The sequence below is a fragment of the Pseudonaja textilis genome, chromosome 16, assembly GCF_049901715.1.
Source record: "Pseudonaja textilis isolate UNSWEBS1 chromosome 16, rPseTex1.2, whole genome shotgun sequence".
NCBI classification, from domain to species: Eukaryota; Metazoa; Chordata; class Lepidosauria; order Squamata; family Elapidae; genus Pseudonaja; species Pseudonaja textilis.
In genome coordinates, this window is record NC_142005.1 from 10,043,020 (window position 1) to 10,069,293 (window position 26,274).

General features: G+C 50.1%; 2 protein-coding genes across 2 annotated transcripts in view; one reads left to right on the forward strand and one right to left on the reverse strand.

Annotated features, from left to right (window-relative positions):
- Nucleotides 1–157: 157 nt before the first annotated feature.
- The window catches only part of ENSA (endosulfine alpha), a 42,854-nt gene continuing 16,737 nt past the window's right edge, over nt 158–26,274 (reverse strand). The window contains exons 2-5 of the mRNA XM_087913943.1: nt 19,725–19,822; nt 3,316–3,648; nt 1,188–1,316; nt 158–529 (exon numbers count right to left, since the gene is read on the reverse strand). Of these exons, the coding sequence (XP_087770069.1) occupies nt 359–529; nt 1,188–1,316; nt 3,316–3,375 (360 nt within the window). The 5' untranslated portion in view covers nt 3,376–3,648; nt 19,725–19,822 and the 3' untranslated portion in view covers nt 158–358. The remainder of the gene's footprint in view (nt 530–1,187; nt 1,317–3,315; nt 3,649–19,724; nt 19,823–26,274) is intronic.
- The window catches only part of LOC113452503 (hepatocyte nuclear factor 6-like), a 30,512-nt gene continuing 11,732 nt past the window's right edge, over nt 7,495–26,274 (forward strand). The window contains exons 1-2 of the mRNA XM_087913942.1: nt 7,495–7,559; nt 25,691–25,727. The gene's annotated coding sequence lies outside the window, so the exon portion shown is untranslated. The remainder of the gene's footprint in view (nt 7,560–25,690; nt 25,728–26,274) is intronic.

Genomic DNA, 26,274 nt, shown 5'->3' on the forward strand with positions numbered 1-26,274 from the left:
TCCGGAGCCAGCGATGAAGGATGAACGGACAGGACAGAGCGTTGGCGATCTAAAGCAAAGCGGGTGTCGGCCCCACCCCCAGAGAATCCATGCCGCACAGCCTGCCCACCCGCAGCAGCAAGAAAACACACACCAGAACGGCACACAAGTCCATGTCTTGGCTTCTGGCTTTGATTACTAGAGAGAGACCCACCACAGTGGAGGTTCTGTGCGTCCCAGCTCTGGGGTACAGCAGAGTTCAGTTCAGTCTGACAACGGAGAAAATAAAAACAACCAACCCAATTCCCCAAACCCCCAAATGGAAGAGAGAGAGAGAGAGAGAGAGAAAGAGAGAGAGAAATCCCTTCAGGAGAGCAGGTTACCCTGCCAGCTTGCTGGTGACGAGGGACGATTTTCTCTGGGGGAGATCCTGGGGCGTGGGGATGTGGTCACCGGTCACCAGGTTCTTGTCGGTACCCGCTGTTGGCAGCTGCTTGTTCTTGATTTTGGCTTTGGCCATGTTGTAATCTCCGGAGTCAAAGTACTTTTGCTGATAGAAGAAAACACGGGGTTAGATTGGGGTCCCAAAGGATGGAGAAGCCACCGCAAATGGCGGCCCAAGGAGAGGCCCCTGGGGAGGCCCAAAGAGAGGATTTTGAGCTGCCACTTGGCACAAGGTAGGCCCGTCTAGATGCCAACCTCTTGTCCCCTCCCGCTGCCCTTTTCCCCAAGTAACAGCTGCGGCCACCAATTCCTCCCAATGGGCCCTGCCTCCAATTGGTGGCCTGTTGTTTCCTTTAGCCCAGGGTTGGGGAATTCTGGGAGATGAAGTCCACAAGTGACCAATGTTGCAGACCCCTGCCCTAGCCCACCTAGGCACCGACCGGTGCTCTCCTCCCCTCTGCTGCTCCCATGTGCCACAGAGGGACTGATCTGGTTACATTCAGGGCAAAATATGGGCAGGCTTTGCCAGAAAACAGCAGAAACTCCAGAGAAGCTTCCAACCTATTCCTTTCAAACGGAGGTTTTCCCAGCGGGTGGGAATCCTGCAAGCAGCCACCAAGAGTCTTAGCAAGGCACGCTTCCGGCCCCAGGCACTCCACAAGGCAAGGCAGCCACCCATTCACTCTATCAGCTGCCACCCAGCCGGGTTTTGGTTCCTTTCCCTAGACTGCTTTCAGGAGTGGGGTCTCTGGGGGCTCACCTACCCCTTTCTGCAGCCTCTTCATTAAGAAGTCAGAACCTCCGGGCTTCTGTAGTCCTATGTTGGGATATTTGGCTTTTAATTTGGCCTCCTCTTCTTTCTCGGGGATGCCCGTTTCCTTTTCCTGCGTGTCCTGAAAGAAAGCAAGGCACCCCAAAATAATAATAATAATCAAGAACAGCCATTAAGCTCTGAAGGGACAGAAAATTCTTGGTGTATCAAAAGAGCCATCTCCCAGCTCTTTGAAGGGAGTTCAAAGCACAACACTAAAGAATAAAGCTTTTAAAAAATTCGTAATATCTGCCTCAGTGCATTAAGCCTTAGGAGGCACTTCCGTTGACTCTCACCCGCTAATCCACCCCTGTTTCTTCTACGTTCTGGAAGCGCCAGACCTTCCTCTTCCTGGGCCAGCTAGATATTTCTAGAATGCTGATGAACAGGAACCAAAAGAGAATAAATAAATGACTGGACGGGGTAAAAAGAAAAAAAAAAAGACTGTCACACTTTTCAAACTCTTATCTGAGAGCCAATCCTACATTCCTGAACTTTCTTCCACCCCTAGAAGAATTTTATCTTTTCTTTAAGCCATGCCAGCCTCTCCTAAGATAACACTGGAAGAGATTGTGCTGATCTCAATCAATCCACCTTTTATGACTGTCACAGAGCAGCAAATAAAAAGATCATTAAAACAATAACTTTTTTTAAAAAAACAAAAGACAGTAATATATTGCTTATAGGGTTGGGCTGATCTCAAACGAGCTTCCGCGGTGTGTATGTGTCTGTGGGTTTTGTTTTGTTTTCAAAACAGATTCTTCTCATTACAATAGCTGGATCTCGTCCTGGTATTATTTTCAGATGCTCACTCCTTACATTGTCATCTCTGCTGCCGGCGCTGTTGCTGCCAAGCCGGATGCCCTGTCAGTTATTCTTGCCTGAAACCGAACCTTGCCAGGGTGAGCGTTGCAGGGATGCCAGCCCCTCGAGGTTTATTTGGAGCGGCCTAATGGGCCACATCAGCTGCGACGTCTCTTCTTCGCTTGAAGTGGAAGCCTTTGGGGCAAGGAGTTCAGCCAACCACATAGGGCAGCAGACATGGGGGGCTGCTAGGGAGGGTCTCACCCAACTCCCACCCCGCTGCCCCCAGGTGCCAAACTGTTATCTAAGCTGCTGCCGAAGCTTAGGAGAATTAACCAGTGGGACAGCTCACCACCAGAAGCTGCGGGTTTTCAAGAAGAGCCTGGACCTGGAATGAGCTTAGGTCTCCTGCTTGAGCAGGGGGGTGGACTAGAGGACCTCCCAAGTCCCTTCCGACTGTATTATTCTGTATTCTGAGCAGGGGGTTGTACTGGATGACCTCCAAGGCCCCTTTCCGGCTCTGTTGTCCGGTTAAGATGCTCTACTCAGCCGGGGAGAAAAAGTCGGGCCAGGTCTACCGCAGCGCCTCCCAACTTCAACCCCTTGAAAGAGGCGCGGACTTCAACTCGCAGAATCCCCCCTGGCCAATTCCAGGAAGTGAACTCCACCCAAGGCTCATCTGGGGAATTCTGGGAGTTGAAGGCTGAAGGTCTTTCTCTCTTTGGGGCCAACCCTGTGGGTGGGGGGAGGACTGGCGGGCAGCTGTGGCCTCTTTACTGCCGGTGGACTCCCAGAATTCCCCAGCCAGCCGTGTCCAGGAAGAGACCGAATCACCACCCAGCGGGGATGCACGGCAGGGCCCATCATCCCCCGCCAGGGGAGGGGAGTTCATGTCCTTCCGCAAGGCGACAGAGGAGGCGCTGCGCTTTCAAGAGGCGGCTCGGGTCGCTCGACACGCAACTGGCCGGCTTCCCACGCGCGACTTTCCCCATCAAGGGTACTCACCATAAAGATGCGCGGTCAAGAGGGGGAAGCAATTCCAAACCGGAAGTTCGGGCTGCGGGTAGCCGCGCTCGCTCCTCTCTATGATCGCTCCCCCGCCCCGCCCACGGGCCCGAACACCGGAGAGCGCGCCGACCAATGAGCCCCCGGGCATTCCTAGGGTTTAGCCAATCAGGGGGCAGCTCGGCGCCGAGTGGCGGAGCTGCAGACCAATCCACGCCGCCCGTTCTGCACACTTCCCCCACCAGGGCTCCTCGGCCCCTCCCCGCCCTCACCTGTTTCTCGACGCCGGTCTCGTCGGGACGGCTGTCATTGCCGCCACGCGTGTCCGACATGGCGAGGCGCGAGGAGCCGAGCCCGGCGGCCCGAGGAAGGCGAGGGTAGAAGCGCTAGGGCCAGGCACGGCCGGCGCCCTCTTTCCCGCTCGCCTGCCCCTGTCAGCGGAGAGCCAAAATGGCCGCCGCCTCCTCCGCCCCCTCGCTTCATTATTCCCCGCCCACGGGGAGGAGCCGCGATCCTCGTACCGAATCACCGGGCGATCCCTCGGAGGCGGGAGATATGGCGGCCGACCAATCGGGCGCTCAGTTTCCAACGCAGGGATTGACAAGCTGTGAAAGGCGGGAAAAATATTCGAATTAGAGGGGCACCGACCTCGGCCAATAGGAATCGCAGAAGGCGGGGCAAACAAGCCTCATCATTGAGCCAGAGTCCATCAGGACATCCCGGCGCGGTGCACCTGAGCATGGACGGAGTGCATCACCCCACTTGCTCCCAAATGCATCCCCTGAGCACGAACAGATTGCCTCTGCAACCTCTAAAGCAGGGGTCTCCAACCTTGGCCACTTTAAGCCTGGAGGACTTCAACTCCCAGAATTCCCCAGGCAGCTGGCTGGGGAATTCTGGGAGTTGAAGTCCTCCAGGCTTAAAGTGGCCACGGTTGGAGACCTCTGCCCTAAAGCATGTGCAGAGGGCTTCCCTCCGGCCTCCCCACCAGCAGATGCAGAACTGCAGGCCGGGCCAGGCTGAGGAAGCCCCCCAGGGGTCCCGCTCTGCTTCCACGAGGGTCCTTTGTCCCCCGTCGACCTGCCCCCGCCCGAGAGCGCTGCCACAGCCGCAAGCCTGCGTCTGGCTGCAGTCCCGGGATAGGCCGCCAGAGGCCGCCCACGCGCTTCCAGCCTTGGTCCAGCCGCAGGACAAGAGGCCGGGGTCGCAGAGCGGATCAGGCCGGACCCCATAGGAAGGCCGGCAGGGGCAGGAGGCACGGGGCTCCTGGTGGGGACGGGATCAGCCTCAGTCGCCCTTCCCCAATCCCGCCAAACTGGCCTGATTATAACGGAAGGAAGGGATAATGAGCTGGAAGGGACCTTGGAGGTCTTCTAGTCTAGCCCCCTCCCATCTGTGCTATTTCTATGAGTCGCCTTGGCCTATCCTGGTCTCTCCAGCGACGAATGGTGGTCAGCTTGCCCCGCCACCAAAGCCCTCTGGGGGTTGCAAAGGCGGATTAGCCAAGGGGGGCGGCCGAGACCACAACGATGGCCTTTTGGCCCCAAAGGCGCCAGGGGGGCCCGGCCGAAGCGGCCTTTGGCTTTTGCATGCTCCCGCCCACCAGACCATGGGCAAAGGGCGCTCCCCCCCCCTCCTCCCAGGGGTCTCCACCGCCAACACTTCCCGGCATCACCAAACATCCAGAAGAGCCAAAAATCTCACTGATTTCCCGGTCTGGTCACAAGCCCATTGGCCTCCGCAAGGTGCCCTCCCTGTGTGGCTGTGCCCGATGGGACACGGTTGGCCCAGCCACAGGACAGGGGGTAAACCACCTGCATGGCCCCACCCCTTCATCTGCATGGCCACGCCTCCTGCTCTTCCACCTGGCAAAGGGGCCAGCCACCTCCCTTCGGTCTCTTAGGAGGATGGCATTGGGGGGGAAGAAAGGACCTGAGTCTGGAGTGGGTGGGTGGGGGCAACTCCATAACTGCTGCTTTAAGTGAGAAGCCCCCTCGGCCTTCTGCCCCCCCTTGCCCCCATTTCCCCCATACCCGGTGGGGATCAGCCATGCGCCGCCTCCCTGAAAGGCTGGCCGCCCTGCAGACGGGGTGGGCCGGGGCTGGAAAATGGCAGGGCGCATTGATCGGTGTCTGTCAGCTTCTCCGGCACAATGGCCCTGCCTCATGTCCAGACACCGCACCACCGCACAGATCAATGGGGAACATCAATACTGCCAGAATTGCGTGGCCGCTATGGCAACCGGCGAGAGGAGAACGAAGGCAGCGAGTTGGGGGCTTCCAATGTTCTGGGCTGGGGGGGGAGGGGAGAGGGGGGAAACATGTTCGATCCACTCTCTCCCCCCCCCCACACTGGGAAGGCCAAACCGGATGCGAGATTTATTTATTGGGGAAGGGGGGTGCCTTTCCTTGCTCAGGTGGGTCGCCCCTTCCTTGCTGGATGATCCAGGGGGGCTAATCATGCATTGGAGGGGGCTGGCTCAGGGGCCAGAAGCGTGAAGGTTCTCCGAGTGGTTTTGTACCTCCAAAGGCAAATTTCACACCCAGCACCCCAAAGCCCGAAGGGTTGGCGTTTCGTCTGGAAATAAGCCTCAGCCAACCAAAGAACAAACGTGGCATTGTTTAAAACTTGTCTCTGCTCTTCAGTGAAACCTCCCAAGATGCTGGTGAGGCGGAAACAGAGAAAATATATATATATATTCTCTTTTTCTATACACACACGCACATATACACACATACATGCTTGCAGGATATATATTTTGCCTTGCAGAAAGGAGGCCGCAGGGTTGTTGTTTTTTTTAAAAAATAATTATTAAAAAAACCTATGAAATACCAAAAGTTAAAATATGCAAATATACAAAATTGAAAGACAAAAAGTCATACGAATAAACGTCACAACACTTTCTATGGTAGAACTGATTTAAATTTTCCTTCAATACATTTGATAGCCAGTTAGGTATCTCATAATTAATATTAGGTGGCAATTATTTCCCATATCCTATAGGTTATCTGTTGTTTATATACTCTATAAATTATAATATATATACGCGCTTTTCTCGTTACGTCCATCGGAGGAGGCTGCAGTTTCAAGCGAGTTTCAAGGAGATAAAAGGAGGAAAAAAAGGCCCGTTTGGCAGCCGGCGGTGCGTTCTTCCCCCCCCCCCTCCAAGAAATGACTTTTGAGATATCGCTGGGACTGAAATCTCCGGTCCGCGGCTGTCCGCAGCCCTTCGGCAGATCTCTGGCCGTTTTCTGGCGCAGAGACCGACACGTTTTAAAATAGATTGAGGGGTTGAATAAAATCTGTCAAGTCTTTTAAGCTCCTTGGGGCCGAGTCGGTGGGTAGATTTACTCGAAATGGCTTTGAAAAAATCAATAGGACTGCAAGGAAGGAAGGAAGGAAGGAAGGAGAAGACGGAGGACCGAAGCCGCCTCTTTCTCTCTTCTGACCCCCCCCCGTCCCCACCAATCTTTGGCCAAGAGGCTCCCCAAAACTATGGGGCTCAGGGACCAACTGATCCTGCCTTGGGATCCCACCCCACCACTTCGATCTCCTGCCCTCTGGCTGATCCCAGTGAGGAAACGTTGGGGAATCCCTGGTGGGTTGCAGCGGCTCCGACGAAGCCCTTTCCGGTCTCTTCTCTTTTTGCACTTTCCTGGCGGCGTCCATTGGCGTTTGCTGATAGCAAGCCAGGAATCAGGGTTTGAGGGGAAGAGAAAATAAAGGGGAGGACGGGAAAGGCGCCAAAGCTTTTGCTCTGGGGCTGGCTGAGCCTGTTCCTCTCCTGTTTAGACAAGCGGGTGTTAAATTCGGATTAGACCTGATGACAAGGCCTGAGTGAGCAGTTATTTTTCTCTCTGCCCTGGCCTCCCTAGCAGGGCTGTTGTGAGGGCATTAAAGGTCTTTTCGTTGAGGGAAGGCCCCTCAGCTTCCCACCTGAGGGGGTTTGCCGGCATGTGCTGGGCTAACATAAAAGTTTAAAAAGCCAAAAACCAACCAGCGTCGTTGTGCACAGCGGCCCTCCTGCTTTCTCCACGCAAAAGTGTGCTTGCATGTGCAAGAGAGAGAGAGAGAGAGAGACGGAGCCCATGTTGCAGTGTGTGCCACATGGGCGAATCTCCCGCCCAGCTTATTGATTGGGGCTGCATTGATCCGCTGGAAGGGGCTGGGGGTGGAATAACGGAGAGAGGCAGATCAATAGCCACGCGGCAATCAGCTTCTCTGCTCCCTGGGATGCGTCCGCTCGCTCGCTCGCTCGCTTGCACGGCTGTGCCACATTGTTGGAGCCGTGTTTTTTTGTTTTTTTTAAATTTGCCAGGAGGACAAAGTGAGCGTGTAACGCACGCGTAGGAGCCTGTGCCACATTTGATTGTGGGTTCGAGCGGGCTTTTTGGAAACCAGAGGGACAGGCTGGCCTCGTATCGGCACCGGGGAAGACCCCTCGGCCTCGTGGCGTCACGCTGGAGCCAGGCTCTCCGCCCTCGAGGTGCCCCTTTCCAGGACTGGCATCGCAGAGGTGAGTCTGGGGACCCATGCTCCTTTCCCCTGGCAGCGGCTGGGCCACCCTGCCCAGGCCTGGCCGTCCAGGCACAACCTTCCAGGAGTTTTTCTAAGCCAGAGGCCCAACCTGGCAGCTTTACGGATCCAAACGCAGACGAGGCGGGCAGCAGCATGCCCACCTCCGCAATCAAGATAATAAAAGAGATTTTAAAAATAAATATAAATTAAACGAAGGGGTTTCCCCCCCCCCTTGCAGAAATCCGAGGGCCGGTAGTTCCCTGCGTGCAGCGGGCAAGAGAGGCCGCCTGCCCGGTTTGAAGCAACTTTAGCGTCCGGGGCAAAACCGGTCCAGGCGATCCGGAGGTGGTGGGTTTGTCGTTCCGAGTCGTGGCCCCTTTTGTAGCTCTTCCCGCTTCTGCGTGTTGCTTGCAGTGGGGCGTGGGGGCACCGTCAGTGTCCAGGCCAGAAGTTACCGGTTTCGCAAATAAATAAGACAAAAGTTGTGTTTAATCCGTGACCTGAAAGGAATTTTCCTTGTTTTTTTGCATGGCGTAAGAGATGGAAATCTTGAGTGTCTTAGGGAGCAGCGACACACCTCTTGTGAAAGGGGCCACGCGGGGGGGCCTCCCTCTCCCCACCAGGTTGCAAGAGAGGATGCTGGGAGTTGTAGTCCCGAATACCTGGTTCAACCCATCTCCACAGCCACCGCTTGGATGGCTGCCGTCTGCTCCTCTTCTCCAGTACCAACTGGTCCAAAAGGGCGCCAGAGCCTTCCGGATTCACAGAACGGCGGTCGCGAAGCGTGCCGTGAAACCCGGAAAGGTGCATCTTGGCACCGCCAAAGGTTTCCCCAATGCAAACCCAAACCCTAAAACTTTGCTTGCTCACTTGGCTTCTACTTGCAATGGGGGGGAAGGGGAGGGAGGAAGACCAGCATTTTATTTATTTTTAAGCAGTGGGGGGGTGGGTGTCTGCAATGCCCCCCCACCCAAAAGCATCTCCTGAGCGGAGGGGGCCCCTCCCCAGATCAGAGGCCATCTTCGTCTCCAAGCCCCCTGCCTTCTTCCTCCCCCCACACCCCGCACACACCTCCGCTGCCAACACCCCATCATCTTCTGCAACCCGAGGTTTCCATGGTTACGCCTGATGTATTGGGCTATTGATCAGCGCAGCCGAAGCCGGCTGTCCACGCAGAGCCCTGCTGCAATTCCTCCTCTCTAACCATAGGCCGAAATCAATAGCAGACTCTTGTTTATTCCGGATGAGGATTCGTTGGCCGCCTTCTTCTTCTTCTTCTTCTTCTTCTTCTTCTTCTTCTTCTTCTTCTTCTTCTTCTTCTTGCTTCCTTCTTTCCTCCTCCTCCTCCTTCTTCTTCTTCTTCTTCTTCCTCTTCCTGTTATTCTCCTCCTCCCTTCTTCCTTCTACTTTCCTTTTTTCCTTTCTCCTCCTCCTCCTCCTCTTCTTCTTCTTCCTCTTCCTCTTCCTATTATTCTTCTCCTCCTCCTCCTCCTCCTTCTTCCTTCTTCCTTCTTTCCTCCTCCTTCTTTTTCTTCTTCTTTTCTTCTTTCCTCCTCCTCCTCCTCTTTTAGTGCAGCTCTCGCCTCCACTTTCCTCCCCTATTCCGTCCGTTTCCCCCGTGTCCCCCCACTCACCCAGTCCTCCTGGCAGGGCATTGGGTTATGGAGGGGTCATTGCAGGAGCAACCAAAAGGAAATCAGAGTGTTTTTTTAAATTATTATTATTATTATTATTATTATCATCATCATCATAATACACAAAAATGACAGTGCACACAACAAATGAGATAACCATGCTGGGTTTCGTATCACAAATCACTAGTCAAACACTTCCCAAGCATTATTTTTTTATTATTATTATTATTATTATTATTATTATTATTATTATTATTATTATTATTATTATTATTATTATTATCTTGCTCCGTTTTGCAGCCAAAGTCAGCAGCAGGTGTTGAGTGCCGGGAGAGGTTTTCAAGTTCCTAGTCCCCAGGAAGGCAGGCGTGTTGAGGAAAAGAGGGCAGAAGGGCCTGCCCTGGAGGGGAGGGCAGAACTTTACCAGCACTGAAAAAAGGGGACTCGGGTCCGTTTTTTGCCCTTACGACCTTTGTAGCCTCCACCCGGGGTCAAACTCCAAGCCGCTCGGCAAATGGTTCGCACTTACAACGGTCTCTGTGTCCCACCGGATCCCCCTCTGGCGGCCCTCTAACGACCAAAGTCAAGGGGGCAACACCCCCCCCCGGGACTTGCTTAACAGCTGCAGTGATTCACTTAACGCCCGGGTCAAGGAAGGTCATAAAACGGAGCAAAGCCCTTTGTAGCAAATGTCTCTCTTCACGACGTGAATTTCGGGCTCGGCTGTGGTCATTTTAAGTCGAAGATGGCCTCTAATTGCCTTTGGCCCCTCGAGCAGAAATATAAAGGCAGGAGGGAGAATTCTGTATTTGTGTGTGTGTGTGCGTGTGTGTGTAAGAAACAAGGGGTACAGGGGGGGCTCCCCCGACATCCCTGGCCACAGATGCACTGCTCTTCTGGCCGGATTGTAATTAGCCCCTTGGCCAGTCCCTGAGGCCTGGATGGGAACTGCTGACCTTTAACCCCTCGGACAGCCCTGGAGGTCACTCTGTGGATCGATCCGGGTCTTTGCCTGCTGGGGAGGGGTGGGTTTTTTTTTTTTTTTTTTTTTGCAGAAACAAAATATCTCAAACAAGACACAGATTTTTTTTGAAGGCCCCATTTTCTTGACCGTAGAAACTGGACGCTGGCATTATCGGGAAAAGAACTATTTGCTGCCTGCAAACCTTTATTCTCGCTCAGTAAACCCTGGAATGGTGGAAAAACCTGGAGGAAGTTAGAATGACAAAAATGTGGAGTTTTCATTCTCTGTTTTCCCTTCGTTTCTCTCCCTCTGCCCCCCAAGAAACTACTTCCAGCTCCTCCCATCACTTTGGAAACTTTCCAAGAAGAGACTGGACCACCATCGGTCAGAAACGGTCTAGGGTCTCCTGCTTGGCGGGATGGGGGGGGTTGGATTAGATGACCTCCAAGGTCCCAAAACCCTCCGGTCAAAGACAGCCATCTTCAAAACACGCCCCCCCCCCAACAGGCCCACTCCGCAAGGCCGTTGTGGCCCCCCAGATGAGACTCCAGTGACTGGCTCATCTGGATGGCCTCGGATGCCCCACTGCAGCCAAACCTCCCCGTCCGTCCCCGGCTGGCTCCATGGGAGCCCAACCTTCTCCCCTCCGAGAAGACCCAAAAGCCTGTCGTTCTCCCCCCCCAACGATATGGAAATGGGCCCGTGGCGGCTGCTGCCCATTTATTATCTTTGCAATCGATAGGGCCGGTCCTCGGAGCTGGCCGGGGTCAGGCGTGGTTGCCTTGGCTACCGTAGCATCGGAGGCCAGTTGGTTGGGCAGCAGCAGCACACAGGGAAAGAGAGGTCACTTCAGTGGGGAGTTTGGGGGGGAAGGGAGAGGCCAGGCCAGGCAGCGGGGGGCGCAAGGAAAGGGGGTACCCGGGAGCAGCCCAGGAACGTCTGCCCAACGACAAGGGTCAGAGGGGGGCCTAACATCTGGCCGAGGAATCCAGAAGTTGAGGGAAGAAGGAGAAGGACCCCGCGAGGCTGGCAAAATGGCCAGCGTGTTTTAGGATGCTGCAGCTGGCGTGGGTGGAGACGGGCACGGCCACCTCGGGTTGCAAATGAAACCTCCCGCTTCCTCCTTTCCTCTCCCACTTCCTTCGCCCTCTTCTGGGGGGTTGGGGGGTGAAACGGGAGCCCCACCCCCGCCCCACCCCACCCAGAAACAGGGGCAGCTTTGAAGGCGGTTAAAAAAGCGGGAGGTGAAATAGACGGGGAGGTTCGCACAACCCCTTTCGTGGCCCTGGGAAGGGAGAGAGAAAGGATAGTCCAGCAAAGGAAGTTGGAGGGTGATCTGCTGAAGGGGGGGAGGGTAACTAGGTAGCTCCCCGTCCCCCAAAAGGAGGGAGGGACCCCAATAAAGTGATTGGGGGGGTGTCTCGAGGAAGGAAAAGGCCTTTGGGGGGGGTTTAACCCCCCCCTTTTTTTGGGAGATAGCTTCTTTTAAGCAGGAGGAGGTGGAATGAGCCGCAGGAGACCAGCAAGCCAGCCCAGAGCCCTCGGGGTTCTTCTTTAACATGATTGATGGAAGGAAGGGAAAGGAAAGGGAAAGGAGGAATAGGAATAGGAATAGGAATAAAAGAATAAGAATAAGAATAGAGTAGAGTAGAGTAGAGTAGAGTAGAATAGAATAGAATAGAATAGAATAGAATAGAATAGAATAGAATAGAATAGAACAGGATAACGAATAGAATGGAATGGAATGGAATGGAATGGAATAGAATAGAATAGAATAGAATAGAATAGAATAGAGGATAGGATAGGATAGGATAGGATAGGATAGGATAGGATAGGATAGGATAGAGCTGGAAGGGACCTTTGGAGGTCTTCTAGTCCAGCCCCCTGCCCAAGCAGGAGACCCTCTAGTATTCCAGACTGGTGGCTGTCCAGTCTCTTCTTAAAAACCTCCAGGGATCGAGGGGGCCCGCCATTTCTGGGGGAAAGTCGTTCCACTGATCGTCATATGACAATGAAAATGAACACAAGAAAAAACACGTCCGTGAAAAGCGAAATAAACGAACAGGCCCGTTTGCGTGTCAGCGTCCGAGCGGGGCATCCGGAGACCTCTGCAAACGTGTCCCTCACGGAGAAGGAAACTGAAATTAAACTGTATTCTTGGTGGTGGAATTTCAGGGGAAGAGAAAGAGAAAGAGAGAGGGGGGAGGGAGGGAGGGAGGGAGATGCACGCTTTAGGGCCCTCTGTAAAAGGGATGCAGGATGGCCGGAACCCAGTTTCTTTCTTTCTTTTTCTTTCTTCTTCTTCAGGTCATTTCTTCTTCTTCTTCTTCTTCTTCTTCTTCCTCTTCCTCTTCTTCTTCTTCCTCTTCTTCTTCTTCTTCTTCTTCTTCTTCTTCTTCTTCTTCTTCTTCTTCTTCTTCTTCTTCCTCTTCCTCTTCTTCTTCTTCCTCTTCTTCCTTCTTCCTTCCTTCTCCTCCTCCTCCTCCTCCTTTCTGTTATTCTTCTTCTCCTCCTCTTCCTTCTTTCCTTTCTCCTCCACTACTACTACTACTACTACTTCTTCTTCTTCTTCTTCTTCTTCTTCTTCTTCTTCTTCTTCTTCTTCTTCTTCTTCTTCTTCTTCTTCCTCCTCCTCCTCCTCCTCCTCCTCCTCCTCCTCCTCCTCCTCCTCCTCCTCCTTCCTCCTTCTTCCTTCTTTCTTCCTTCTCCTCCTCCTCCTCCCCAATCTAACTTTCCACTCTGGAAATGCTCATATCTGGTTTAAGGGAATAATTAAATTGCATTGTCAAATGAACTGATCTGGGGGATTTGTTTTCATTAGCTGATCCTCGGGCCAAGGGAGGGGAACGCAGCCGCTTTCCCAGGGCCGGGGAGGAAGAGAAGAGGGGGGGGGGCGGAAGGGGCGAGGATCCTCTTGACTGAATCTATTAATTAGGAAGCTTCCCATTAATAAGGCGGCTACGAGCCCCACATGGACTGGATTATGGGGAGGGGGGGGTCCGGGGGCTGTGACTGCATGGAGCACGTCGGGCAGCAGCCCCCTCGGAGGGGTGGACCACTTCATTGAACCATCTGTGTGTGTGTGTGTGTGTGTGTGTGTGTGTGTGTGTGTGTGTATCGCTTTAAACGTGGCCCTGGGGAAGTTCTGCACAGAGATGGCTCTGAACTTACAACTGTTCATTTAGCGGCCATTCGAAGACCCTGGAAAAAGTGACCAGGGGTTCCTCGCACTGATGACCATCGCGGCCTCGGGATTAAAATCCAGAATCTGGTTTTGACCAGGGCCGCTTCATCTTCCCAGCTCCAAGAGGCAAATTGAAAGAGGCAAGCCATTTAAGGACCACACGGTTTGCTTTAACAGCGGCGGTGATTCACTTAACAACCGCCCAGCTTAGCCACACACATGGACCAGCCACATGGGCAACGTCTAGCAAGAAAAGGGCTCCGGGGCTGAAGCCTCCCACGCCCGTCTATGCCAGCTGGGGAGGATGGGAAGAGGGTGGATGAAAGAGGCCGCCGGGGAAATCTCTTTCAAGAAGAGGCTGGAGTGCCATTTGTCCAAAATGGTGTAGGGTCTCCCGCTTGGGCGGGTGGGTTGGACTAGATGACCTATAAGGTCCCTTCCAACTCTTGTTAATCTGAAAACGGGCAACCGGGGTGAGAGAGCGACGGTTTCGGAGTTCTTGAAATGAGGGCGTTACTTTGGTTCTCATTTCCAACTTTGCATCCCTGCCACGAGTCTGTGTCCAAGATGGCACCTTCTGCGTCACTATCCTCCTAATCCTTCCCTCACCAAACTTCGTTTCAATTGACCAACTCTTAGCAAAGGAGGCATCCGTCCTCCACGAAGGGAGATGGTAAGGCAGGGAATGGCCCGGAAAACACCCCCATCCTTGAGGCTGGATGGGCCAACCCCGCGCGGTTCCGATCCGGAGGTCAGGCTTAGACCGGGGCCAGCAGAAATGCCCCTTCTCCACCAGCCATGGGTGCTTGGCAGGCCCTGAACATGGATTTAATGTCCCCCCCTGGACTCAAAACGCCAATTCCTGACTCTAAGGATCCCTTTGGAAATTTCGAGTCGGGATTCATTACCGGCTTAATTCGGCAGCTTTAACTTCTCCGGCTTTCCATAAGCCCAGATGGGTCGGAGAGGCTTTCAGACAGTGAAGTCTGCAAACCTTCATCCAGGCCTCATAAAATATGGGAAATGCACCTCATTGATTTCCTTTGATGTTCTCTTTCGACAGCCAGGCAGGCGTGTTGGATAGTCTCTTCCCTAAGCAAAGACAGGCCGGACACGAGGTATTTTACACTCCATTTCCTTAATTTCCTGGCATTTTCAATCCCTTCAGATTGAAAGTTAATTGGTAAGGGGGGGGGGAGCGAAAAAAAACCCCACCCCTGACTGATTTGGGAGCTGATTTTGGTTTGGGGGAGATTTTCTTTCAGCCTCCTGCCTCTCAGGCAGCTCAAATCTAAAATTAGAGAATAATTGCTGCATTCTGCATCCAGCCGTCGATAATACTGGGGCCCAACTTAATCTGTTTTGAAAGACAGAAAGAGAGGTCTTCCCCTATTTCTCTGCAACTAATAAACCTTTGCAGAAGCTCCTCCGTCAAGCAGACTTCCAAAATGAAGTGTATGAAAAGTATCTGTTGCTCAGTATTTAAAATGACCACTCTGATTTCTCGAAAGGTAGAGAAAACACAACCTCCAAAGAGAACAAAACACGAACAACCACAAAAAAATATCATTTTAGTATCGGAATAAAGGTAATTTCCTTCTACCCACCCAATCGGTTTTAAACTTTCTTCTTTGCCCTCAATTTTTTTTTTTTCTCAAACGAGGATCAGGGTAATATTTTAAGTGTTTGTGTATCTGTATCTCAGATGGAATCAGGAAGGCTGAGAATCTTTGGGATAGTTTTGATACAAGCAGGATATGATTGAGGTTGCAGGAAAGGCGTCTTCAGCCTTGCAAATTGAAATGTTTGCTGTTTCTTAGTTCTGATGCCCCATAATTTGAATGTGGTGTTTTCAAGTGGGAAAACCCGGACAGTGTTGCATGCAGATAGAGAATTCTGGAATCTTATGTGATTTATTCGCTTGCTTTGGAAGTGTGTTTTAATATTTGCAGTATGTCAGATTTGTTTAATGCTTTGTTCCTTAATAGAGATACCAGCTCACCCCCCCCACCCACCCCCGGAAGATTTTAATACCTGATCTAAGGAGAATTAAAATAACAGAATAACACACAGAGAATGATTTTTTTTTTTCAAAACAACAACAACCGCAAGATATATAATATTGCTTATCGTAAGGTTTGTTGAATAAATAGAGGCTCTTTTTCTCGCACACATGATAATATCCATGTTTTTGAGCCCAATCCAGGAAAAAAAATTCAGCGGTGTTTTCATTGTGATATGTGAAAGAAAAGGCAAAAGGCATCAGGCATGTTTAGCAATCTCTCTGATAGGGACAAGGATGAGGGTTCTTTTTATATAGCAATCAATAAACAGAAAGGCGGATCAATAAAGGAAAAGGGGGTTGAAGGGAAGGGGAAGGAAGACTTGCTTGCCAGTTAATCAAAGTATTGTTTTTTTAATTTTAAAGCAAGTTGCATTAAAAAGCACCATCCGACTCTTCCTTTCCGCGCAACAATTAGAAAAATTATTCATAATGTACTGCTCAGATGTTTTGATCGCTGCCTGTTCATGCATTATACATACTTTACTCTGAAGTAAATTTTATAAATTCAAGGAGCCTTCGTTCGTTCTCCAGCTCTGGGTTTAAGATTATAATTTGGTTTCCCACTCCAGACCCTGATCTTTACAAATAAAATAAAAGAAATTGAGCGCATGGAGTCTGCTAGATATTTCCGTGCATGTGTGTGTGTTTTTTAAAAAAAAAAAACCCGAATGCAGTAGAATCAATTCAACTTGGCTTTGGGTTTTATAAGGCCTGGCCTCACACGTGCACACAACCACACACATATATACGCATACACACAAACACACACGCCTCTTGCTACCATCAATAATAAACCCCTGCTTGCAATGTCAGCTGAGATAGAAATAACAACAACAACAACAACAACAACAATAGTAATAGTAAATAATAATAATAATAATAATAATAATAATAATAATAATAATAATAATAATAATAATAATAGGGATTTTTACAAGTCCAGAGTGACAAGTCCACAAAAATTTATGGCTTCGGTAAAAGGTGATGGCACCACAGAAATCTTGGGTTGTTTGAGGGAGGCTAGAAATAGGAAGGACAGAAGAGGAAGGAAAAAAATAATCCCTGAGATTGAGCCTAAATATCTCAATTTCAGCCAAAACTGGAGAACAACAAAAAAAAAACCACACACGTTTTTTTTTTTGCGTTGCAGGCAGAAAAACAACAACTAAAGATGCAGAGGTATAAATTATTTACCCAGGTATATTTCAATGCAAAAACCATTCAAATAATCATCCGGATTTCCCTTTTCCTCCCCTGTTTTCTTCCCAGTCCCACCAGCCCCCTCCTTTCCCGCCTGTCAAGCCGTGGCAGATACGGGAATTTAATTCAATTTCACCCTCTTCCACTTCCCTTTATCTGTAAAGTCAACTTCATTGGGGCAAAAGTCTCCTGGGGATGCTTGAAATCACGTTAATCACGTTAAAACAGGTCGCCCTCCCTCCCTCCCTCCCTCCCTCCCTCTCCCCTTCGCCCACCCGGGTGGCGGCGGCTGCTCTGGGTGGGTGGGTGGGTGGGTTTTACAGCCCCCCCCCCCCCTTTAGAGTCCTCCAAAGAGTAAAGGGAGGGGGGGAACTCGTGGGAAAAAAATTCCTCCTGCGCGCGATTTTGCTTTGATGCAACGGAGCCTCGGGAGGAATTCGGGGCAAAAGTAAAAAGAAAGTTTTTGGGAAGGCAGCCTTGGGCCCCAAACCGGGGTTGCAATGAAGGCAGGTGCCAGCAACGTGCCGTCCAAATTGCCCCCCTTTGAGAGGAGGGAGGGAGGGAGGGAGGGAGGGAGGGAGAGAAAGAAAGAAAGAAAGAAAGAAAGAAAGAAAGAAAGAAAGAAAGAAGAGAGAGAGAGAGAGAGAGAGAGAGAGAGAGAGAGAGAGAGAGAGAGAAAGAAGGAAAGAAAGAAGGAAAGAAAGAAAGAAAGAAAGAGACATGGATTATCCTACTTAAGGGGGACAAGGGAAAACAGGGGCCTGTGGGGGGTCCAGTTTAGAGGTGTCCCCCCACCAGGGCCAAATAGCGAAACTCCTCCCCTCCCTGGGAGTCTCTGTGCAAATATTCGGGGGTGGGGGGCCTTTTGGTTCCTGCACCCCCGAGATCAGCTCCCAAATGGGGCTGCTCAGCTCAGCCTGGGCTCCCCTTCCTCTGCCCCCCGCCCTCGGGACAGAGTCTGTGATTGGGGGGGGGTGAGGGGGGAGCCTTCGCCTTGCAACCTCTTTCCCAGCCAAATGCTAGGGGTTTTTTTTTGGGGGGGGGGTTGCAAGGGCAGCCGGGACTTTTAAAGCTGATTTTGATTGTTCAAAGAAGGGGGGCTTCCTCTGCTGGAGGGACCCCTGGGGCCCAGCCGGTGAGAGGGAGGGAGGGGGCTCTCGGGCCTTCGGCCTGTCCCTGGGGGCAACGGGAGGGGAGGAAGGGGGCGGCTCTGGGCCGCGCCCTCCGGGAGGGACGGAACTTCCCAAAAGGGGCGCAGAGATAGGTCCGGGTTCCCTCCTCCTCCTCCTCCTCTCTTCCTCCTCTTCCTCTTCTTCCTCCTCCTGCTTTTTCCTCCTCTCTTCCTCCTCCTCTTCCTCCTCTTCCTCTTCCTCCTCTTCCTCTTCTTCCTCCTCCTCTTCCTCCTCTCTTCCTCTTCCTCCTCTCTTCTTCCTCCTCCTCCTCCTTTTTCCTCTTCTTCCTCTTCCTCTTTTCTTCCTCTTCCTCCTTTCTTCCTCTTCTCCTCCTCCTCCTCCTCTTCCTCCTCTCTTCGTCCTCCTCCTCTTCCTCCCCTTCCTCTTCTTCCTCCTCCTCTTCCTCCTTTCTTCCTCTTCCAAGAGGCGCTGCCCAAATTGATTTCCCGCACCCCCTCCGTCCCCCTCCTCCCCGCCCGAGTCGCCTCCTCTTGCCCTCCCTGTCTCCTCCGAGGCCGGCGGCCTTTTCCAAAGCGCAGGAGCCGCTCCGGGGCCCCTGCAGCCCCCGTCCCTCGGGCCCCTTCACCCCAGCCGCGAGAGGGAGCTGCCCCCCACCCCCGGGTGGGTTTCCTGCCTTCCACGGCGGGGACCAAGTTTGGGAAAGAGGCTTTTCCCCCCCAAAGAGACTCTGCCCCGCACCCTGCGACCCCCCGCCCGCCCGTCCCTTCGTCCCCGGGGGCAAATGCCCGGCCCGCCCTGCTCCAGGTGGCTCTTCTGCCCTCCCCCAAGTCCCCCTCTCTGGGGCCTCGGGCCCAAAGGGCCCCCTCTTTTCCCTCTCAGGTTGCTCCCCGAATTCCGCCCTTCCCTCCGCGCGGGGGGGTGGGGGGAGACACGGACACGCGAGCGAGCGAAGAATTCAGACGCGCACAGAGCCCGGGGCGAGAACGCCTCGCTTTGCCAGCTCCCTAAGGAAGGGCGGGGCTCTCTCTGTCCTCCCCTCCTAAATCGGAGGACCCCCTCCGCCCCTCCCTGCTCCCCTGCAAGGCGCCCCTTCGCCTACGCGGCCCCCCAGCCCCCAAGGAGGCCTCCCCCCACGCACACACCCTCCCCAAACACGAATGTATCGTCTAGGAGCCTTTGGGTGCCCGCAATTTTTTTTGCCCCGGGACAAAGAGTCGGGTGTTTCCCCCCCCCCGCACCCCAAAGAGAGAGGGAAAAAAATCGGAATTGATCATGAGGATCAGCCTAGCTTCTTCCTGGGTTCCCTGAATTTGTGTGGGGTCTACCTGGGGGGGGTGTTTTGATACATGCACATATGTGTGTGTGTGCGTGTGTGATCTACGCACCTTCGAGTGCGTGAATCACACAGACAGACAAAATCTTTGTGTGCCACTCAGGCTCCCCTCCGCGAGAGAGGCGGCTGCACAAATAAAATAAAATAAAATACACACCAGAGATTTATGGAGGCAGCAGATTTAACACCCTTCTGCCCGATTCCCACGCCTTCTCACAGCTCCTAAATCACCCCACCCGCGCAGGACCAGCAAACGAGGGTCTACTTCGAAGTAAGCCCCACAGAACGTGCCTGCTGCCCCCTTCCTGCATTTATTCTCTATATTTATTTATATCCCACTTTTATTATGATTATTTCTTACAAATCAAAAAGAGAGGTCTGCCAGGACTCCTCCTGAGTAATGCTCAGAGATACCATTTGCACAACTTCATAAAATTTTTGCAAAACAAACTCCTTGGAGTTACAACCGGGCGTGTTGGGGGTGGGAGCCCTTAATTTTTAAAGTTTTTTTCTTTGGATCCTTTGGAAACGTTTGAGGTTGTCCTGAAGAGGGTTTTTTTTTGGGGGAGTGAGCTGAGAAGTAGCAAGGCTCCTAACCAGGAAAATAATATTAATAACCATAACAATAATTTTGCCAGCTGCCTCCTAACCTTAAGCTGATGAAATCCTTGCAGGAATCGAGATGTTTAATCGCCTTTTCTTTACACATTCGTTTTCATCTCCGGGCTCGCTTCAAACTCTTCCATCCCTGAGAAAGGGGAGAAAGAGAGAGATGACTACCCCATCTTAATAATTGTAATAAATAATAAATCATATTTTCCTCCCACCCTCAAAGGAACCGCAGAAATGAAATAAGGTAAGTTTGAAGGTTGCCTGGCTGGGGTTTCATTAGCAGGGCCCTTCACTTTTCTTCCCTAAAGAGGAAAAATATTAAATTTATATAATGTAATTTCCATGTTGTTAAAAAGGGCTCATCTTCCACTATTGCATTAAAGGTGTCTTTATTTCCTCACTATGAAAGATGGGAGTGGGGGAAAAAAAATCCATATTTCTTACCCCGCTTTCTAGAATAGAAACAAACCCAACTCCTGTGTCTCTCTGTATATTTTATTTTTTTTAAAAAAAAAAATCAAGAGTATTTTTTTTGCCTTTTAAGGTTAGGAAACATATTGAAATCTATGCAGCCAAAGGTCCAGTTTCTGCCAAATAGAAAATTGATCAATAAAAGACAATTAATCAACCAAATGGTGTTTTAAACTCCTTCCAAAGGAGGGGGGGAGAGAGAACGTGTGTATGTGTGTTTGTGTGAGTGTATGCAGATAAAAAGCCCGCTGATGTGACAAGTGTATTGAGACTTATTGGGGGGGAGGAATGAAGGCATTACAGTTCCAAATCACAGCCTCATAATTATTAAGCCAGAATAGGGAGTACAACATTATTCACAAGTTGTTTTAACAGCGTTGTGTGTAAAGTTTGCGGCCGCCGGAAAATAAACAAGGGGAAATCCTTAGGGTTGCTAGTTAAAACACACACAGATTTTCACAATAAGCAGATACTTTTTGGCATCCTTGGCCAAAAACATTAAAAAAAAAAATCTTTAAGGTCTTTAAAAACTCCTTATGAATATCTTTTTAGATGAGAGGGGTTGTTGTTTTTTTACATTTTTAAAAAATGTCTTCTTCCTTCAGAGACGCAGTTTACGAAGAGTGGAAATAAAATAAAGGGTTTTGTGTTGTTGTTGTTTTTCCTGTGTGAATTTCCTGCAAGTGGTCGGTGAGAGAACGGAGTCTTTATTTTGGTTTGGAAGAACGCAGCATACTTGAGAAAAACATGCGGTTCCTCCTTGGGTTGAAGTTTACAGTGGAGAATATTTGGGGGAAAGGAAGGTTTGTTTGTATGATGTTTAACCCTGGAAAACTACAGTAATTTTTTTCTTCCATTCCAGCAAGAAAAGTCCATCTGATAGTGTTTGCCTAGGAGGGAAGTGCGAAAATATTCTCTGATCTGCTGTTATTTGTTTTAAATCTGCCACAACTGGAAGAATTTTATTTCAGGTTCTGACAATATAGATCCCCAGCAGAGAAAAAGATGGTTTCTGTTATTTTTTTTCTATTAAAATTTTAAGAGGCGGGAAACACGCCGGAGCCATTTCAGCACCTAAACGCCCGGACAGCGCCTCGGAAAAACAGATTTTTCCAAACCGACTTTTTTCACAGCACTTGAAAAAGGATTTGCAGCCCTTTTTCCCCCTCTCCCTCTTCCTGAATTTCCAGCAGATTTCTGCGAAATATTGATTAATTGGCACGGTGGAGGCTGTTGCGAGCAGTTCGTGGTCAAAAGATCTCCAAAAGAAAACCCCAACTTTGTTTTAATTATTGCTCACCCCTGAAACTCCTTTCTGTCTAAAATTCTCATCTAATTTATTATGGGATGGGCTTCCCACCTCCAACTTCATTCCCATCTCAGATTGATCGTCTATTTAATTATCACCATCATCATTATTATTTTTTCAAAAGGAATCTCCACTTCAGGTCATTCAGATCGCTGTGGAAGCCTCAGCAGTTGCCTCGCTCGCAGAGGGTAGTGTATATTTAATGAATATTGCAACAGTCAGATTTTGGCCCTCTCTGGCCGGAATTAGACCCAGTTTCTACAATTCTTGTGCCAAGATGCTTACAAATTAATTAAAAAATGCAGAAGGCAAAGGCTCAATCAGGCTCAAATATTTGGGTTACTTATACAAAATGCTCTTTCTTAAGATTCTTTTTTTAAATGCCAGATTAACCCCTATATGTACATACGCAGAAATAACACCCCATACCATCCATGGAATCAACTTAGAAGGAAATAAAATCATTTTTAAAAAATATGCAGAGTCTTTTGACACAACAAATAGCGTCTTGGTAAGCCGACCTAACAGGAATTAAGTGGGCAGTGAGGTGATGGTATATTAATTTTAAAAAACCCTTGAACATCAATCTTTGAATGTTGGCCAATATTTTAATGTAGAGTTTACAGTGTCTTAGTGATTTGGGCCTAAACAAGCCTCGGGATTCTTAACATTTAATGCCTCTTATTCACAAGCTTTTAAATAGGTAGGTAGGTAGGTAGGTAGGTAGGTAGATAGATAGATAGATAGATGCAAAGAGGAAGCCGATTGCAAAAATAGCCATGTTTAGACTGGGCATTGCTTTCTCAAGCAGCTAGTCCTCAGTTTTAACCATTTAAAAAATGCTGACACTACCCCACCCTGGAGCGATTCCAGATGCCCCCAAACCCTCATTTCTCTCTTGATAATGCATTTGAGTTTAATTGAGAAGATATCTGTGCATTTTTTTTATTTGGCCCACCTCGCCCAGAAGCGACAACTGCTTTTAGGATTTAATGGCTCAGAAATTCACATGATGAATATTTAAAGAGTTTGTGCTTGTTTTTCCATTTTGATTTAGCTATTATGTTTCTGTGGTTTTCTGTATTTTTCTGCTGCTACCTTGCCACGAACTCACTCCATTCCTGTGGGAGGAGCCACCTGAACAGGGCAACGGATAAATACTGAAAAGACGTAAAATGAGCAGAATTTCACCAACCTTCTCAAACCCCTGCTTTTTTTCCCCCCAAGGCAGAAATAGTTGCTGTGTTTTGAAAGGTGATGCTTGCCTCAATGGGCTACAAAAAAAGGACATTTTTTTTCGTGTCTAAACCACCTCAAAATACATGAATAATTTGGAAACCATTAACTTGGATCCTAACAAAAGACCCTCATGAAACCATGCAAAGATATTTGACTGCCCAACATTACACCCACCTCCTCTTGAGAGGTATTTATGCACAAACATTTTTGGGGTTCATCTTTGCTCAAAGCTGGAGCAGAGTATTATTTTTAACCAAGAGATTTATGTAACCAGAAAGTCGCCAACTTCCCATTGTTTGACTGGTGTGTGTTTGTGTCTGTGTCTCTGTGTGTGTGTTCTTAAAGAGGGGGCATTGAAAGGAAGACTGACAAAAGCTGTAATTATTCATTGCTTCCCTTGATAAAAAGTTTTGAAACTCTTGTGCTTTGTGTAACCCTGAAGACTGCAACCTGAAGTGGTTATGATCTCCTGATGGTTCTGTTTTCAACAATTGGGATCTTCACCAGCTTCTTGTCCTTGTTTCACAGCCTTGTTTCTAGCTGTCCTTTCCTCCGTACTGGCGCCCCATTTTCCAGTTTTGTGCAGTTAACCAAGCAGAAAAAGACCTGTGAGCGGACTCACCTGTGCTCACCTATGCGAGCATGAGAAGCTGCAGGCCAGAAAGAACTGTAGGAACGACACTTCCGGGGCTGCTGGTCTCTAACTGTGAACATCCAGGCCCATGAATTGTGTCCAAAAAGTAAGAAATAGGGCATCTTAGAAGGACCCTCTTTCAATGTCCATGGAGGCCTCTTCCTGCCCAGAACCTCCAGCAAACAAAACTCCCTTGCAAAAATAAATAAATAAATAAATCCAGATCTGAAATCTCCTTCTTGTTGGATCTGTTGCTGGCCAAAATTGGAAGGAAGATCTGGCCTTCTACTCATCAGATCTTAAATTATCCCTATGGGATTATCAACAGGGAAAATTGGTGCTCATTTCTCCATTTCTTATTCAGTGCTTGAGGTCTTGGGGGGGATGTAGAAATTTAGCCATTCACCAAGAAGGGATTTCCCAAATAGCTTTGGTTGCCAAGATGTTTATTTGGCCAGGAAAATTAGGGTTTGGGGTTATGGGAAGGAAGGAGCTTCTTGGCTGTAGGCACCAGGCTTCTTATAGGAAATTTTCTGGGTCCAACAGAGTTGTGGTAACATTGGCGGGCAATATATTCCTTGTTAAGGTATTTGCAAGGATTTTGTGGAGTGCCATAGCAAAGAAGTCCTCAGAAAAAGGACTTTTTTTTATCCCTTGCAAACGTCATCAGCGTGAAATTAGGAAGTAGTAATTTTGAATAGAAACTGAAGCAACAAGATGTCAGATTTTCCTTTCGCCAGATTGTCTTTTCTGTCTGGGAAATCTTGAATTCTTTGTCTCTCGATGCGTCATTCCCAAAGATCATCTTCATCCAAACCAAACAATGCAAATTTTCTACATGGAGAAAATTTAAATATATATTTCCCCCCAAGCTCCCGTACAAACAAACCCCAGGCCGGGACGCAGGTGAATGGCCCGGAAATAAATAAATAAAAAACCAGGAAAGGAAAATAAATTACTACAGAATCTTGAGAAATGAAATCAATATTGACGGGTTCTTCTTTTTTTAAAGCCTTTGATTTTTCCTTCTTCCTCCACCTCCCCAAACCTCGTTCAGTGCCTATTGTTCCTTTCCCTGGAAAGAGACCGATGGAGAAATCTATTTTGCCTTCTCTGCCCCTGCAAGTCTCGGAATAAATGAAATTCAGAATTTAAAAAGTGGAGCGGATCATCGGGATATAACTGACCGAGGACGGTTAGTCACCGCAGCCAATTCCGAAAGCAACGATGGTTCAGGACAACCTAACATTGAAATTGGGATTAGACAGGCAAACAACCCTTGAGGCCAGACAGGTTGTAAAAAAATAAAAATAAAGCGAAATTGGGTGACTCCCTGGATGGGAGACCACGAGGTGATCCCACAGGTATAGCTTTAAAGACGACAACGGCCAAGCGAGTCTGGACAGACGGATGGAAATAACGCATCAAAATCCACTGTTCGTCTCTGTCTTCTCTGCTACAAAGACCCCCCCGCCCCCGAAACACACTCAATTAAGAACCTTTTGGGCTTTTTAACACCAGTGTCCCGTTTCGGATCAGCAGAGGAAGCTCTCAAGGCAAATCCAGAGGGACAATCGATCCGATCCCTCGTGGCATATCTAAAAATGGTCTTTCCTTGCAGCCTGCTTGCTCCCACCCACCCACGCCATGCCCTGGCCCCCTTGTGCCTTTTCCCAACCACCCCCCGGCTCCAGGCCCGACTGGGTTAAATCCAATTGGCTCCTGATTGCAATCCGGCATATTTTTTAGGCTGGTGACGTGGGAAAAGGCAGGCGAGCAAAGGGTTTCGGCTGGTAGAATCGATACCAGTGCCTTTAGGGCTTGGAAGAAGCGAGGTTGGGGAAAGAGGGAGGGGGAAGGCTGGACCGGAGAGGAGACCCCCAGGAGGGGGGGAAAAAAAGGAGAAGGCTGAGACTGACCCACTGGCACACACGCACACGCACACACACAAAGAGGAGGTTAGTTCAAGCTGGACGGACTTCAAGAAATCAAAATTAAACGGACATCATCAGCAGGAGAGAGGAAGAGGCAATGAATTGAGGCTGGCCAACCCACCTACCCACCCACCCAAGACACTGCTACTCTTCGCGGTGGGAAGATCTCCGAAGTGGGACTGTTTTGGGGGGCTGGGAGAGGAGGAGAAGCTGCTTTGTGCTTCGCTCTGCCCCCCAACCCCCACCCCCCAGGGAAGGAGTTTGGGGGGTTGGTCTCCTTCGTCCCTTCCTCAAAGCCATCCCTGCGAGCCGCCGGTGAGGCAGGTGCGAGAGACAGAGGCTGCTTTGGTGCCGGAGGGTCGAAATAATCTTTCTTCTTCTCTTTCTTTCTTTCTTTCTTTCTCTCTCATCCAACAGTCCTACAAGCCTCTCGAAGGATAACATGCAACAATAGGTAAGCTGCCTTTCTTTTTTTTTTTTCTTTCTTTTTTTTGGGGGTGGGGAATTTGTGGTCTGCGAGCTGGGGGAAACGGTTTGGACTTTGCCAGGAAAAAGACCAACCTCTCGCCTCTCTAAGGTTTCCACGCCTAACCTGGGGAGGGGATATTTCGCTGGCAAGGGAGGGGACGGGGGGTTGAGGGCAGGGTCAAGGAGTCTTTGGAGCCCACTGGATTTGGGGAAGGAGGGGGGTGATGTTTTAGAGGCTTCCCTGTTTGATGAGGGCATTTGCACCAAGGAAGTTTGGCACAAATGCACCTTTAATTTGGCTGGGTGAAATTTCAATGCATGGAAGGAGGGGGGGAGGAGGAGGAGGAGGAGGAGGAGGAGGAGGAGGAGGAGGAGGGAGGAGGAGGAGGAGGAGGAGGAGGAGGAGGATAGGATGAGGAGGTTGAGGAAGAAGGAAAAAGAGAGAAGGAAAAGGAGGAGGAGGAGGAGGAGAGGAGAGGAGAGAAGGAAAAGGAGGAGGAGGAGAGGAGAGAAGGAGGAGGAGGAGAGAAAGA